The sequence below is a fragment of the Engraulis encrasicolus genome, chromosome 21, assembly GCF_034702125.1.
Source record: "Engraulis encrasicolus isolate BLACKSEA-1 chromosome 21, IST_EnEncr_1.0, whole genome shotgun sequence".
In the NCBI taxonomy this organism is placed as follows: Eukaryota; Metazoa; Chordata; class Actinopteri; order Clupeiformes; family Engraulidae; genus Engraulis; species Engraulis encrasicolus.
Window position 1 is genome coordinate 50,001 of NC_085877.1, and position 13,602 is coordinate 63,602.

The 13,602-nt window shown below is 41.5% G+C and overlaps 2 protein-coding genes across 2 annotated transcripts; both read right to left on the reverse strand.

The window, feature by feature from the left end:
• Window positions 1-3,168: 3,168 nt before the first annotated feature.
• Window positions 3,169-5,990, reverse strand: LOC134437542 (E3 ubiquitin-protein ligase TRIM21-like). The gene is made up of 5 exons (XM_063187027.1): window positions 5,968-5,990; window positions 5,774-5,800; window positions 5,513-5,539; window positions 4,971-5,039; window positions 3,169-4,418 (listed from the first exon to the last, which is right to left on the reverse strand). Exons 4-5 carry the CDS (start codon window positions 4,987-4,989, stop codon window positions 3,769-3,771), a joined length of 669 nt encoding a protein of 222 aa, XP_063043097.1. The 5' UTR covers window positions 4,990-5,039; window positions 5,513-5,539; window positions 5,774-5,800; window positions 5,968-5,990; the 3' UTR covers window positions 3,169-3,768.
• A 213-nt stretch (window positions 5,991-6,203) lies between these two features.
• On the reverse strand, window positions 6,204-8,924 carry LOC134438006 (butyrophilin subfamily 3 member A3-like). The gene is made up of 5 exons (XM_063187593.1): window positions 8,869-8,924; window positions 8,441-8,773; window positions 7,691-8,038; window positions 6,902-7,246; window positions 6,204-6,391 (listed from the first exon to the last, which is right to left on the reverse strand). The coding sequence occupies exons 1-5, from the start codon at window positions 8,909-8,911 to the stop codon at window positions 6,204-6,206; spliced, it is 1,257 nt and encodes a 418-aa protein (XP_063043663.1). The 5' UTR covers window positions 8,912-8,924.
• Window positions 8,925-13,602: the final 4,678 nt, after the last annotated feature.

Genomic DNA, 13,602 nt, shown 5'->3' on the forward strand with positions numbered 1-13,602 from the left:
AATGCCCTTTTTCATCACTTACCGCCACCGTCAAATTATAAGTATTCATTATGATTGGGAAAATTGCACTCTTCAGACATGAAAAGGGGATCTTCTCCATTGTCCGCCATTTTGATTTTCCAGAAATATAAATGCTTGGCTGCAAAACTTTGGTAATAGCCTACCAATGAATATTAGTTCATTTTTTTAATAACTATTCCAAGATCAAATTTCGCAGTAAACCGTTTCAATGACCAGCATAGTTGCAATACCTACTCTGGCCACTATCCTACACAGTGCACCTTTAAGGTTAATATTAAAGTGACATTCATGTACACAACATCAAGATGAAACATTACATCATTAATTGATAACATCACAGCTTCACAAATAACATGCATTTGGACTGTGGATAGAAACATTTTGGTCAATTGTAGACATTTATATACAAACTGAAACCGCACATAGTAGGCCATGCACAGACGTGTCGTCACTGTGCTAACTGCCAAGTCTTTTCCAGTCACTCACTAGCTACACAGATTCAAACAGAGAAAAACCCTGAAGCACATACACAATCACAGACCATTATGGCTAATTTAAAGATTTTGTGTCCTTTTTTCCAGTTCAGGGGCAGAGCACTGGTAATGTGACTATGTACCAATTTATCCCTTAATGTAGGTGAACATCTAAAACAAAATGAGGGGGGGTTAGGGAACACTTCTTTCATGGAGGGGTCACTTTGAAGTATGGCCCAAGACTCCACCCCTGTTGACACCTATGGGTGCCTTTTTAACCTTTGACCTATTTTCTTTGTCTATGCACTGATAAAGGCCAATATGGCCCATGTGCTTTTAAACTGAATTTGCCATGTTAAATGAAAGGCTTTTTTATATTTTTCTCAGATCTCAGAGTGCCTCTGCTTTTTCTTCCTTTTTTGGACCTACACTTCACCCAGTACAGATGAGCACCTGAGCAATATAACCAATGTTGTGCCAGTTCACAGATTTTCTGAACTAGTTCAAGTTCAGTTCAGAGATGCTCAAAGTGAACAGTTCACTTTCAAAGTTCACAATTTTAATTGTGAACTAGTTCAAAGTTCAGTTCATTTTCACTTTTTTTCGTGAAATATTCAAATAAATATTTTTTATCACACCACGAGTTGCAGGCGGGAGAGGGAGGAAGCACTGAGGCCAGCATAAAAGGCATTGCAGTAATCAAGGCGTGATGAGATAAAAGCATGGATGACTCTTTCAAAGTTTTTAAAAGATAAAAAGGGTTTGGCCTTGGATACTACTCGTAACTGATAAAAACTAGACTTAACAACCATATTGACCTGTTTCTCCATACTAAAAAATGAGTCCAAAAACACCCCAAGGTTTTTTGCTGAGTCTTTTACATATGGTTTGAGGGGGCCTAAGTCCTTTGGGGGGGCAGAGGTAGTACTAGGCCGAAAGACAAGGACCTAGGTTTTACTTTCGTTAAAACTTTAAAAAAAAAAAATAGGGCCATCCATGCTTTAATGTCCTCAAGGCAGTCAAGTAGTTGATTAAAAGCATTTGTATTACAGTGTTTAAGGGGCATATAAATCTGTGTGTCATCAGCATAACAGTGAAAAGAGACATTGTATTTGCGAAGGATGGATCCTAGGGGTAGCAAATAAAGGGTGAAGAAAAATGGAAAAATCCCAATTCAACTCATTGGACACTATCTCAATCAATGTATTTGTTTCCAGAATAACAGAAATGGTTCATAATGGTCATCCTCACTTAGAAATCAAGAGAGATGTCTAATTTCAGGAGGGGGGCTAATAATATCGTCTTCAACTGTAAATACCGTCTAGTCGCAACATTTTTTTACAACTCAAGTATATTTCGTAAATGTCATTCTCAAATCTCCATGGAGTCGTTGGAACGACAAGGGGCCCACGATATATTGCGAGGGGGTCCCATTAGAAGTGAAGGACGATGGGATAGGGCCCCCCTGGGGCCCCCTCGAGAGGTGGGGCTGGGGGGATTTGGCGCCTATGCCCCTCCCCCTGCTCCGCCCATGGTCCAGTTCATTTGGCTAGTGCAGAAAACTATCATAAAAAATATACACGTATCAAACATTCATTGATCACATCTTCACAAGTCATACTACAACTAGGCCTATTTCAGGTAACACCCAATTAAACTCTGGACAACTAAGTGAACGAGTTTTTATGCTATCCAGTAATTATGCTAAGCTAAACTATGCTAATCATTCTAGTAGAGTAGAGTATAATTTATTAATGAACTACAGTTAATAGTAATGTAAGCCTGTGGCGTTAAGTTCTGCTAGGAAGACGAGACGGTACCTCACACTCATCACTGCCCTTAATTATCCAAACATACATGTAGCTCCCGGATGGGGAATCCCGCCACATCACTCGCTTATCCTCAGCTTTCAGCCAATAGAATGTCTACGCCTTGATTTTAAAAGTCTTTGTCTGTTTCCGCTCTTTGCTACTCAGAGTAAGCAGACGCCGACGCCCCACCTCCATCCCCTTCAACCTCCATCTCCTTGGACCTCATCTCCTTCAACCTCCATATCCTTGGACCCCGTCTCATTCAACCTCCGTCTCCTTGGACCCCATCTCCTTCAATCTCCATCTCCTTGGACCCCGTCTCCTTCAACCTACGTCTCCTTGGACCGCATCTCCTGCAACCTTCGTCTCCTTGGACCCCATCTATTTCAACCTACGTCTCCCGATGTCCTGGTTCCCTGGTCCGCTTCAGCCTCCTTCAGCCTTATGCCCATGAGCCGCCGTCACCAGTTGGTCCCTGTCCTGAAATGGGGGTAGGCTTCGCCCCTGCCTCATCATCGGCAGGATATGAGCCCCCCGTTTTACAAATTACATTCTGCAGGTCGGGGACCTGCTCCAAAGAGAAATGTTGCCTCCCTGTGTATTAATAAATACCTTTCATTTAATTTTGTCTATTGAGTCTTCTATGGTAGAAATGTAAGCTGTGGCGTGAAGTTCTGCTAGGAAGACGAGACGGTACCTCACTTTCATTTTATTTGTCAATCGAGTCTTCTATGGCAGAACTACAGTGTAGTACTGAACTCACTGAGAAGAAAATTATACACACATTCATGTCACTTGGAAATGCTGCAAATAGGCTATGTGAAAATCAAAGGGGTTGGCAGTTTCTTTAATGTCCTTTTATGTCCAATATGTGTACATAAACTTAAATTTTCTGCTTCAAACTTAACATACAAGTTAAAATATGATACCTATTGCTGGTCTGAGTTCATCATAACATGGCAAGACAATAAAAAAATAAAAGTAGAAATTCAAAACTTAGCATCCCTGCTTAGGTATTATTATGCAGTTGTGCAGTTGGTCTACAGTATGTCAGACAAGTGAGTAAAAAAAGGTGAATAAAACTGAACCAGTAGTGGTTATGAAAGTCCATCAACATATTTCATCACAGTTCAAAAGGCCCACTTTAACGTCATTGAGAGTTTTCTATTTCCCTCAGAAGTGAAGCTGGTTCTCTCTTTTGAAGATGCCTTGGGTTTATTTCTCAGATGAGCCGCACCAGCTTTCACATTTTGTACAATTGTATAACAGCGCGGTAGAGAATCTGAAGAAGACTGTTGAGGTCAAAACGTTATCCTGCCATGAAATAATAAAATAAAACAAAAGAGATTCTAAGTGTGCAGACTTCTCACTCTGAAAACTACAGTTGGTCATCATCCTGCACCTTTTCCTGGGATGTGCACAATCCTCTCCTTCAACCAATTGTATAACACCTCATGCTTAAATTACACATGTAGGGCTGCCACATCGGCATTTGTACTTAACTTGGCGGTGAGAAAATTTTCAACCTTTATCTTGTCAGACTTAACCTCGTAGGTTAGCAAAGGTCGAAACTCAACCTCCCAGACCGGCAAGATGACCAGTGGGACAGAGTGATCCTCATCCCCACGTCCTGGACTGAAAATCGGGAAGAGAGCATCAGGGAAGTAGTACCCTGTGAAAGAGTACAGAAGAACAATGCAGCTGTCCTCCACGTCATAAAAGCTAACATCGCCCTCTTCATAATCCACAAACACCCCAACTCTCTGGATGTCTTCTCTGAGTTGAACTGGGGTGCCGCCATGCTCCGAAGCGTAACAGCTTCCATCATGCAGCTGCAATGCTAGGTAAAGGTCTGCGGTACGGTCTAGTGGGCCACTCCGGTCAATGTGCTCTGGCATGAGCCCAATGATCCATTCACGGCTCCCCTGCAGAAGCACCTCATAATAGTTTCTGCCATGGCTGATGCTCTCTTGTGCCAAGACGCAGAGCTCGGTGTCGAACCTGTCCTTGCTGGGTGAGACGCTCTGCTGCGATTCTGCACATACAACCTGTTTCCCATCTGCGGACAAGATGAGCAGTGGGTGTGCGGTAGCAGGATCAAGGGTTATATTCACTGTAGAGAGAAAAAAGTCATTGTGAAATTGAAGTTTTAGCAATAGAGCTGGGACTCGATTAAAGTTTTTATTCGAATTGATCTATAGGCTTTGAAATTAAATAATCGAATTTATCGTATTTTAATCGCATTTAAATATCTGACTTGAGAACAGAGATTTTTTTTCACTTGGATTTTGAATAACTAAACAAAAATATCATCCATATTTAAAAGAAGAGAGAACTCTTCTCAATTTCAGCAGGCTGTTCACCATCAGGCGAAATACTGCCCTTTACTGGTCTAATCCAAAACTATGTAGCTACATTAAACTGCAATTATTTTTTTTAATCGCGTTAATTAATTAATCAAATCGTGTTAATTAATTAATCAAATCGCATGATTAATTAATCGAAATGAACGTGTTAATGTCCCAGTGTCCATAACTATTTTGAAACTGAGGCCTTGATTTTAACCTCAAATGTTTGCGAAACGGGTCTAGTTCTGGAACATCTAACTGCCCAAATTGTTCTGTGACATTCACATCTAGTTAATATGGCACAAAAGTATACAGACCTCCATGCCTTCTTATCATGTGGACCTCCTCAAACACCAAAGCGTTGTTACATAATGTGTCTTTCTCGTCTAGAGGAAATGAGGTGATTAGTAAGGCCTTTTTTCATTTAAATACAATACAATGTATACAGTAACAGGCATCGGTCTGACAAAAACATATAACTGGTACAATAAAATTATTAATACCATCTTATTGTTATGGTAGGCCCTATAATACAAAATGGGCAAAATGTTCAACAAATGAAGAGTTCAAATGCAAAACCACCTAACTCCATTTCTGAAGACCTGCACTTCTATATTTTTAGAGAACCCTGCTGTTGGTTTGGTTTACATTCATGTACTTGAAGTTGATAATACATATAAATAGTTATATTACATAAATGAAATAGAAAAAAATATGCAATTTTGATGGCTGTGTATTAAATACAAATGAATTAAGATTATTTTCTGAAAAGGCACTTAGGGGGTTTTGCATCTGAACTCTTCAAATGCAGATATCAAAAGGCATTTTTGTTTCACAATGATTGTAAGTAAACACTCACCAGCGTGCACCTTTATCTTTTCAATCTCTGTAAAAAGCCAAAAACCCCATTATTAACAAATATTTATCCATTAAACATTGTAGAAATCATTAAGGGTGTATAATTATCATTTAATAATAATGATATACTGTAGTATGTAGCCTACTGTACATCAATCATTTTACACCCATATTTCAATCATATAGTGTATTTGTCAATATTGTTCGGAATTGTGATTTTATCTTTTTTTTTAATTCTGCAAGTCAGCAATAGGCTACCAACCTTTTAGTAGCCGCAGTTCCTGTGTTTCTAAAATGAAAATGATCACATCAGATAGTTTGGATTTTATCACAAAACTTTGAAGGAAAACCACTTATATATCTAGGCCTATTGCACAACAAAAGTCAGTATTGGTATATTATATATACACTACAAACAGTGCACATCAAAGCAGTGTACATCAAAGGTGGACTCACCAGCATACTGTTTCAAGACATACTTGTCTGATTGGGGGGAAAACAGGCACGCCCGTGTGCGCGCACACACACACACACACACACACACACACACACACACACACACACACACACACACACACACACACACACACACACACACACACACACACACACACACACACACACACACAGTGTCTGTAATGAATTTAACACCAAAATGAAATTGGACCATATATTCTCAAAATAATGTTGAATTAATACTCCATTTTATACTGTTCAGTTCTGTACATAAAATAATGCATGAACAAAAAGTAAACTCTACCTTTCAGTCTGCGTCGGACGTGATACAGCAACAGAGCGAGGGCCGTGGCTAGGGCAAGAGCCAGCACGAACATGATGCCGAATCCAGCCCTCCACGCGTGCGCTGTGTCAATCTGCTTGCCTGAAATGTACAGACAACCAGATTACTGTGTGGCTGTCTGAAATCTGTTGAACACATTTTGCAATAGTTTTGCCTTCAAGCATTGAAGTGACTAGTTAGGCCTACTTTGGCTTCAGTCTACCTGGTTGAAGCATCTAATGAATATGACATAATAATGTATAGCATTGCAAAGCATTAAGAGTATTATTTGTTTGTGTATGATGATGGCAGTTTGATGCTGATCAGATGAAGCAATATACACCATAGCATTTGAAGGGACGGTTGTGTAAAGTCTTGTTTGAAGCTGTTGGGCTCTTTGAAGAACAAACTGTTACATTTCCATGTTCAACTAACCTTTTTCTCTGAAACACACAATAGCAGACTGCTGCAGCACAGCACTGACGCAATTAGTCTAAAACCGTGCAAAATGTCCCCATAAGACCAGTGGAGCGTCCTACTGTGGAACACTGTACTAGTCATTGATAGGTTACTACCATAGTACTACAAAATATGATATAAAACATTTCCTACCTTTGACTTCAACGTGCATCGTCAGTTGATGCCTCCAGGATCCATCTTGAATTAAGCAAGTGTAGTCTCCATGATCGGACATTTGGACGTTGGCTAGCTTCAGTGACGCATTGCCATTGTGGAGGGCCACCTTGGACAGGGTGGTTCGGCCTCTGTAGTCTGGGTACTGTTGGTCATTCATGTCACGTCCATCTTTGTAGAGATGTACCAGTCTGCCTGTGTTGTTCAGCTTCCAGGTAACCACCATGCTCTCAGCGCTGCTGTTGGGCACGAGATAACAGGGCAGAAGGATGTCCTCTCTGACTAGCGCAGTGACAGATTGCTGAGGGCCCCTCACCTCCAGACCTGTTGCCAGAGAGAGAAAAAAAATGCAAGTCACAAGCAAAACGCACATAACAAAACGTGAAAAACACAAGTCCTCCCCGACTGCTGCAGGAACATGATGGACAGGGCCCATCACGTTAGGCCTCACTATAGCAGGCCCACAGAAATGTGGAGAAAAGAGATGAAAGAATAGAATATATCATAATGGGACATTTTGCTTCATGGACTCATGAATAAAATATCATTAAGTATCAGTCAACTAGGCCCAGCTGTTAAAGCCAAAATAAATGATTTCATTACTAATGTAAGCATTCAGTTCAGTTACAGATAACCTAACCTTTGGTTCCATATCTTTTGTTTGTGAAACTAATGAAAGTTTGTTCTTGCGACTAAAGACTGCAAGGTAGACAGACACAAAACAATCCCATTGCACTTACGTGCTTCACACAGACTTATAGCCCCCACCTTTGACTTTAAGCTGCACTGATATGTTGCCATGCCAGTGTTCATCTTCAATGGAACACACATACTCTGCCTCGTCTGAAAGCTTGACACCGGTGAGCCTCAACGTTGCATTGCCTCTTCTGACTTCTTCCTTCAGCAGAGCCACGCGGCCTCGGTAGGCGTCAAGCCCACCTTTGTAACAGTCATTCTCGTACCGGAGCACTCGCTTGCCTGTGCGTTTCAGAAGCCAGGTGATCGCCATACCCTCAGCGGTGATGTTGGGTGACAGGTGACAGGGAAGGTGAAGGTCTTGTCCCACGGTGGCAGTGACAGTGACAGGCACGGCAGGGCCCAGCATGGGCACCTTGACTATTGTTTTTAAATAACGAAACAAACATGGAACATTTTACCGTCATTGCTCTTGTTTCAAAGCTATGCCCCTGTGATTGTGTTTTATAAAGTTTATATAGCAATCCAATAGCCTACACATGCTCCCTGAAAGATGGAAATTTACAGATTGCCTGAAAGTCGACAGCTGTATGCAACCAAGTGTAGTATACCCGTTGCATATGTTCTGTGAGCAGGACCATTTCAGTTGATTGCAAACTTGTAGGATATTTGAATTGACTTACCATTAGTGTCGATTTTATTTAATGATATTACATTTTTCTTTGTTTGTTTTTGTTTTGTTTTTCATATATTGAAAAAAATCCATTCACAGCCAGTTAAAAACAGTGAATGTGAGACTGTGTATCCTGTATTGCTCCTTACCTTCAACTTTCACCAGTGCCTTTACTTGCTCTGACCCGTTTCCAATTTGAATAGAGCAGATGTACTCTACACCATCTGCCATTGTGACGTTGGCTAGCTTCAGTGACGCGTTGCCTGTGTTCAGGTCCAGCTTGGACAGGGTGGTCCGGCCTTTGTAGTCTGGGCACTGTCGGTCATTCATGTCACGACCGCCTTTGTACCGATGCACTTGTCTGTCTGTGTTGTTTAGCTTCCAGGTGACCGTCATGTTCTCAGCGGTGTTGTTGGACATGAGGTCACAGGGTAGCAGTATGTTATCTCTCACTAACGCAGAGAGATTGTGCACCACCAGACCTGTTGCCATTCAGAGAAAAAACCCAAGCCATTACTATTAAATTTTGCAGAATTGTTTTCTATAATTGTTTTAAACTATTCATGTAGAGCTCTACCTGAGAGGGTTGACATGCAGCAGATCAGGAGGAGAATAATCATGGATGCATTGCTCATCACTGAAAGACAGATAACAGGTGGTTTTGATTTTCTCTCATACTTTTTCTCATATTACATCTCAATGAATATAGGGAGGAAGCCTGTAGCCAGCACTTTCTTTCTTTACCCATCTTCACATCAAATCTTTTGACGAACAGTTAATTCAAAGTGACCCAACAATTGAGCGAATAATATGTATGTACTGTGGCATAAGTCGATATTCCTTGAAGCTGGCTTTGCTGCTAGAAAACGGCAGGGGAGTCAAATACAGACGGAATACAACCTAGGCCTACTGTGGAAACCATGCCATTTCTTTGCAAATGTATCAGAAAAAAAATCAGAGTACAAATGATGAGGACACAGTGCTAAATATGGGTTGTTACTACTAATAGCCTACGCTACCATCAGGAGAGTCAAAATTATATACAGTATCTGCCTGGCAGCGTTTAGAAGTTGTGACTCGAGGGAATGAAACATGTTTCAGCATTGGAATAGTGAACAGCAGGCAAATCTCGGCTGAAAATTATATTACGGCGAGTCACCATTACATTGATAGTCGAGGTTCGCCCTTATGCAGGGGAGGTTTATCCATATTTTGGTGATGCTGTAGGCCTAATTGTGATGTGAGAATGCGGGCTCTCCAACTTCTCACTTAGCCTACTGATTTTAATGATTGGGAACTGTGTGAAGTGTATTGTTATTGTTATTGGAACATACTGGCTCGGAATGAGGAGTGACGTTGGTGCCCGCGCGGTTTCTACTGTCCATTTACATGTGTGACAGGGAGCGCGCACCTTGTTGGGAGATTCCCATCATCGGCATGACTTCGGGCAGGGGATGTTTTAATTGTTATTTTTAGTTTGCTTGAGAAGGAGATGTCAGATTTTAAAAAGTCATGATGAATATTTATCTGTTGAGCTACCGATTGGAACTGTGATTTGTGGTGCAAGGAGCGCACATGAGAGAGAAAACTCTTCTGACTATTTTTAAGTCACTCAATGGCCTAGCCCTAAATAAAAATATTGCAGATATGCAGTAATACCATCCAGTTAGTAGTCTTAGTTCTTCGGTGTCTTCTCTACTTGTTGCATTTAGCCATTATGCTGCCAAATGATGGAACAAGCTTCCTGTTCAAATTACTGTACCTGTAGAGCTGCCCTAACAGTAGGCTATCAAGTTTTGACAAAAAAGCTTAATTTTCATCTGGCTTTGTATGTACTCTGTATAATACTTCCTATAGGCCTACTTCATTATAATTTTTCCCTCTCTCTTTTTCTTTCCTCTCAATCACATAAGAACTATGACAACCATTAGGGTGCATATATGACACACAGTAGGCTACCAATCATAAGGATTACCTATGTAGGTAATGTAAGTTAGATTTCGTGGGGGAAAATGCTGTTATTTAAAATTGAAAGCCTTTTGAAAACAAAATCTCAAATCTGAAATAGAAATGGATTGCTTGCTCTGTCAGGTACCTCTGTCAGGTACCCACTGTCAGCACCAAGGGCCAGGCCCCCCTGAAGATCAAAAGCTAAAACCGCCCTTGCCTATAAGACAGTGAGTGAGTGAGTGAGAGAGAGAGAGAGAGAGAGAGAGAGAGAGAGAGAGAGAGAGAGAGCGAGAGAGAGAGAGAGGAGAGAGAGAGAGAGAGAGAGAGAGAGAGAGAGAGAGAGAGAGAGAGAGAGAAGGGGGCAGGACCCAGGCAGTCTGGCAAAGGACGCAGGCCAGACTTGAACCGCATGCAAACTCATGTGTGGGGGGCTTAGCGTGCTGCGCCACAGTACACAGTGTACAGAGCCAGTGATCACCATCAACGATAATTAGATGGATGGAATGGATGGGACACTTCGACTGTAATGAGCAGAACAGTGCATTAAGTAATGGTACACAGGGTCATATGGGTAGCAGTAAATTGTGGGCCCTATGTACAATCAGCTACAATGGACACCCCACACAGCCATATACCCTTGCAAAAATTGACCATGGTTTTACTGTAGTGACCATGGTTTTACTGTAGTAGTAACCATGGTTTCTCTAAGTTCTCTGAGGCGTAGTGTAGTGTAATTTCATGAATAATAATAAACCGTGGTAAAACTATGGTTGATTTGTTAAACCACGGTTCATTTTATAGCTAAACCATAGTCAAACCAAAAACCGTGCCAAACCATGCTAAAAAAAAAATGAAATCATGGTTTATCATGGTCGATTTTCGCAAGGGTAGGACTGCATAAATCGATCTGTGTGTGGGCCCCCAATATACATGGGGCCCTGGTGACTCAGTCACACTCTACCCCCCTGTACGACACCCCTACACAGGATAAATATTTGAGCAGTGTTAATGGGCAACAATAGGATACTGTAATTTGGACCTTTTATCACTACAACAGTTTTATCAAGAGCATTGGTTTTCAAAGTGGGGACCAAGGACCCCTAGGGGTCACGAGGGGATGTTAAAGGGGCCGCAGCAGGCTGGCAGGAACAGTAATGCAAAACAAACTTAATAATAGAATGAGCCCTGCCGAGCCCTAACGGTAGGGCACTGGGTTATTTCGCAGACGACCCTGGTTCGATTCCGGCCAGGGTCATTAGATAATCCCTCCCCGTGTCTCTCTCCCACTCATTTCCTGTCTGTCCTTCACTGTCCTGTCAAGAATAAAGGCAAAAAACCTCAAGAAAATACTTTAAAAAAATAGTAGAATAGTAGAATGAATTCAATAATTAATATAGCTCTCGCCAAAATAAACCAAAATCAGCTAAAACATATTCCCATTAGGTTGCCTCTTACTGCAGATGGGCCCATCGATGGGCCTATTCATTCTTCCTTGAAAATGTTCAACTACATTATAACAACATTACCGAGAGCCATAGCCCCATAATACATTCAATTCCACCAGTGGAAAGCTGTAATAGTCATTTAAAAGTTAACTACCATAGTACTACACTACAGTGACATAGCACACAGCATAATGCACTACGACATAGTTATTGCTATTCTGGTAACACCAAATTTATAATGCCGTGTCTGAATGGGTTGAGTAACAGATTAAGACTTGGACATTACAATTTTGGTGACACTAAGGTGCACAAATGGTTAAGAATTGCATTATAATTAGGTATTGCGTCCCTGCACATAACTCCTATCATCATTGTTATTTTATATATCTCAGTAGGGTAGTGCCTCACAGACCTCTAGACTTTCTATGGTTGTGAAACTGGGTGCGCAGGAAAAAAAAATAGTGTGGCATGACCCATGTAAGGGGGCCGTATAGCAGGGGTGGTGAACCTTTTTCATTCGAGGGGCCACTTAAAATTCATCCAAGGGCCGTAAAAGTACTCAGAGGGCCGTATTATGAAAAAAAACAGGATTTCCCCCTGCACTTTAGGCCTATATTGAAGGCAGCTACCTTTAAAACAGCCCCCACCTTCTCTAGGACCCCTGAATATAACTTAATTTTATTGCAAATATAATTTCTAATATTCCTTTACAAAATGTGTTATATTTCATGTGAAGCTGTATAATATTCGAATCATACCGGGGGCCAGATAAAACGGCCTCAAGGGCTGCAAACAACCCTCGAGACAGAGGTTCCCCACCCCTTCCCTATAGGCTGCAATATACACACACATACACACAAACTATTGCAAATGCTTTGCATTAAGACCACTCCTTAATGGCTCCATAACGGTTTGACTCCAAAAGGACTTACCTCTTACTGGGAAGTGAGGCATTCTGGCTACTTTAGGTGACATGTCCTGTCACGGCAGGGGCTATGACAAAAGTAATGCAGATCCTGTCAGTGTTGTTCAGTGACCTCTATATCTGCTTTCTTTCTTTCTTTCTTTCTTTCTTTCTTTCTTTTAGGCCGATAACAGAAGGAAGTCCCCCCTCCGTGTGTTTCTAGTGTGAACTACACACAGGTCCGCTTACAGTTTTGGCTGGGCCCAGGACAATGTCATATGAAAGACCCCCCCCCCCCCCCCAGCCCAATAGATACAATGTAATGAGGCCCTCTCTCTCTCCCTGGGCCCGGGACAACTGTCCCCTTTGCACCCCCCTCCCCCTACACATGACGCTGTGACTGGAGGCTTGCACATGCTCTCTCAGGCCAATTACAGAAGGAAGGAAGTCCACCCTCTGTGTGTTTCTAGCGTTTCTAGCTACACATGATGCTGTGACTTAAGGCTTAGGGCATGCTCAGCTTGTACAGCGGTACTGACTTGATGAAAGGTCCATCAAATATAAGCTAATAGTCGTAATAGTATTAGTAATAGTAAAAAATGTTGGTCACAATTGTTCACAAACTACTACTACCATCACTACTACTACTACTACTACTACTACTGAAAATAATAATAATAGTAGTAATAATGATGATGATAATAATGATAATAATAATTTGTGTACTACTGGTACTACTAAATCTACTACACATTAAAAGCATTCGAAAGGAGCATACAACCACTCAGTGCAGGCCAACGACCCCATTCTTTTTTCTCTGAGACAATTTATCAACCACAGGTGCAGCTGGGAAGCTGGCCAAGGACTCACACTATCTACCACATCCTGTAATAACTGTTCCACTGCACAGCGGCTCAGAAACGAAAAAAATAATAAAAAGGGAGTGACTCACTACATGCACGGATGTCGCTGGCATGTTGGTCCTCCTAACTAGCCTCATTTCTATTACACT

Excerpts from the sequence above, each read along its gene's own strand:
- LOC134438006 (XM_063187593.1), bottom strand. The coding sequence starts at position 8,911 with ATGATTATTCTCCTCCTGATCTGCTGCATGTCAACCCTCTCAG. Across the intron at positions 8,039-8,440 it reads GGCACTGGTGAAAGTTGAAG|TCAAGGTGCCCATGCTGGGC; the intron begins GTAAGGAGCAAT and ends TAAAAACAATAG. Across the intron at positions 6,392-6,901 it reads GATGCACGTTGAAGTCAAAG|GCAAGCAGATTGACACAGCG; the intron begins GTAGGAAATGTT and ends TGTACATTTCAG.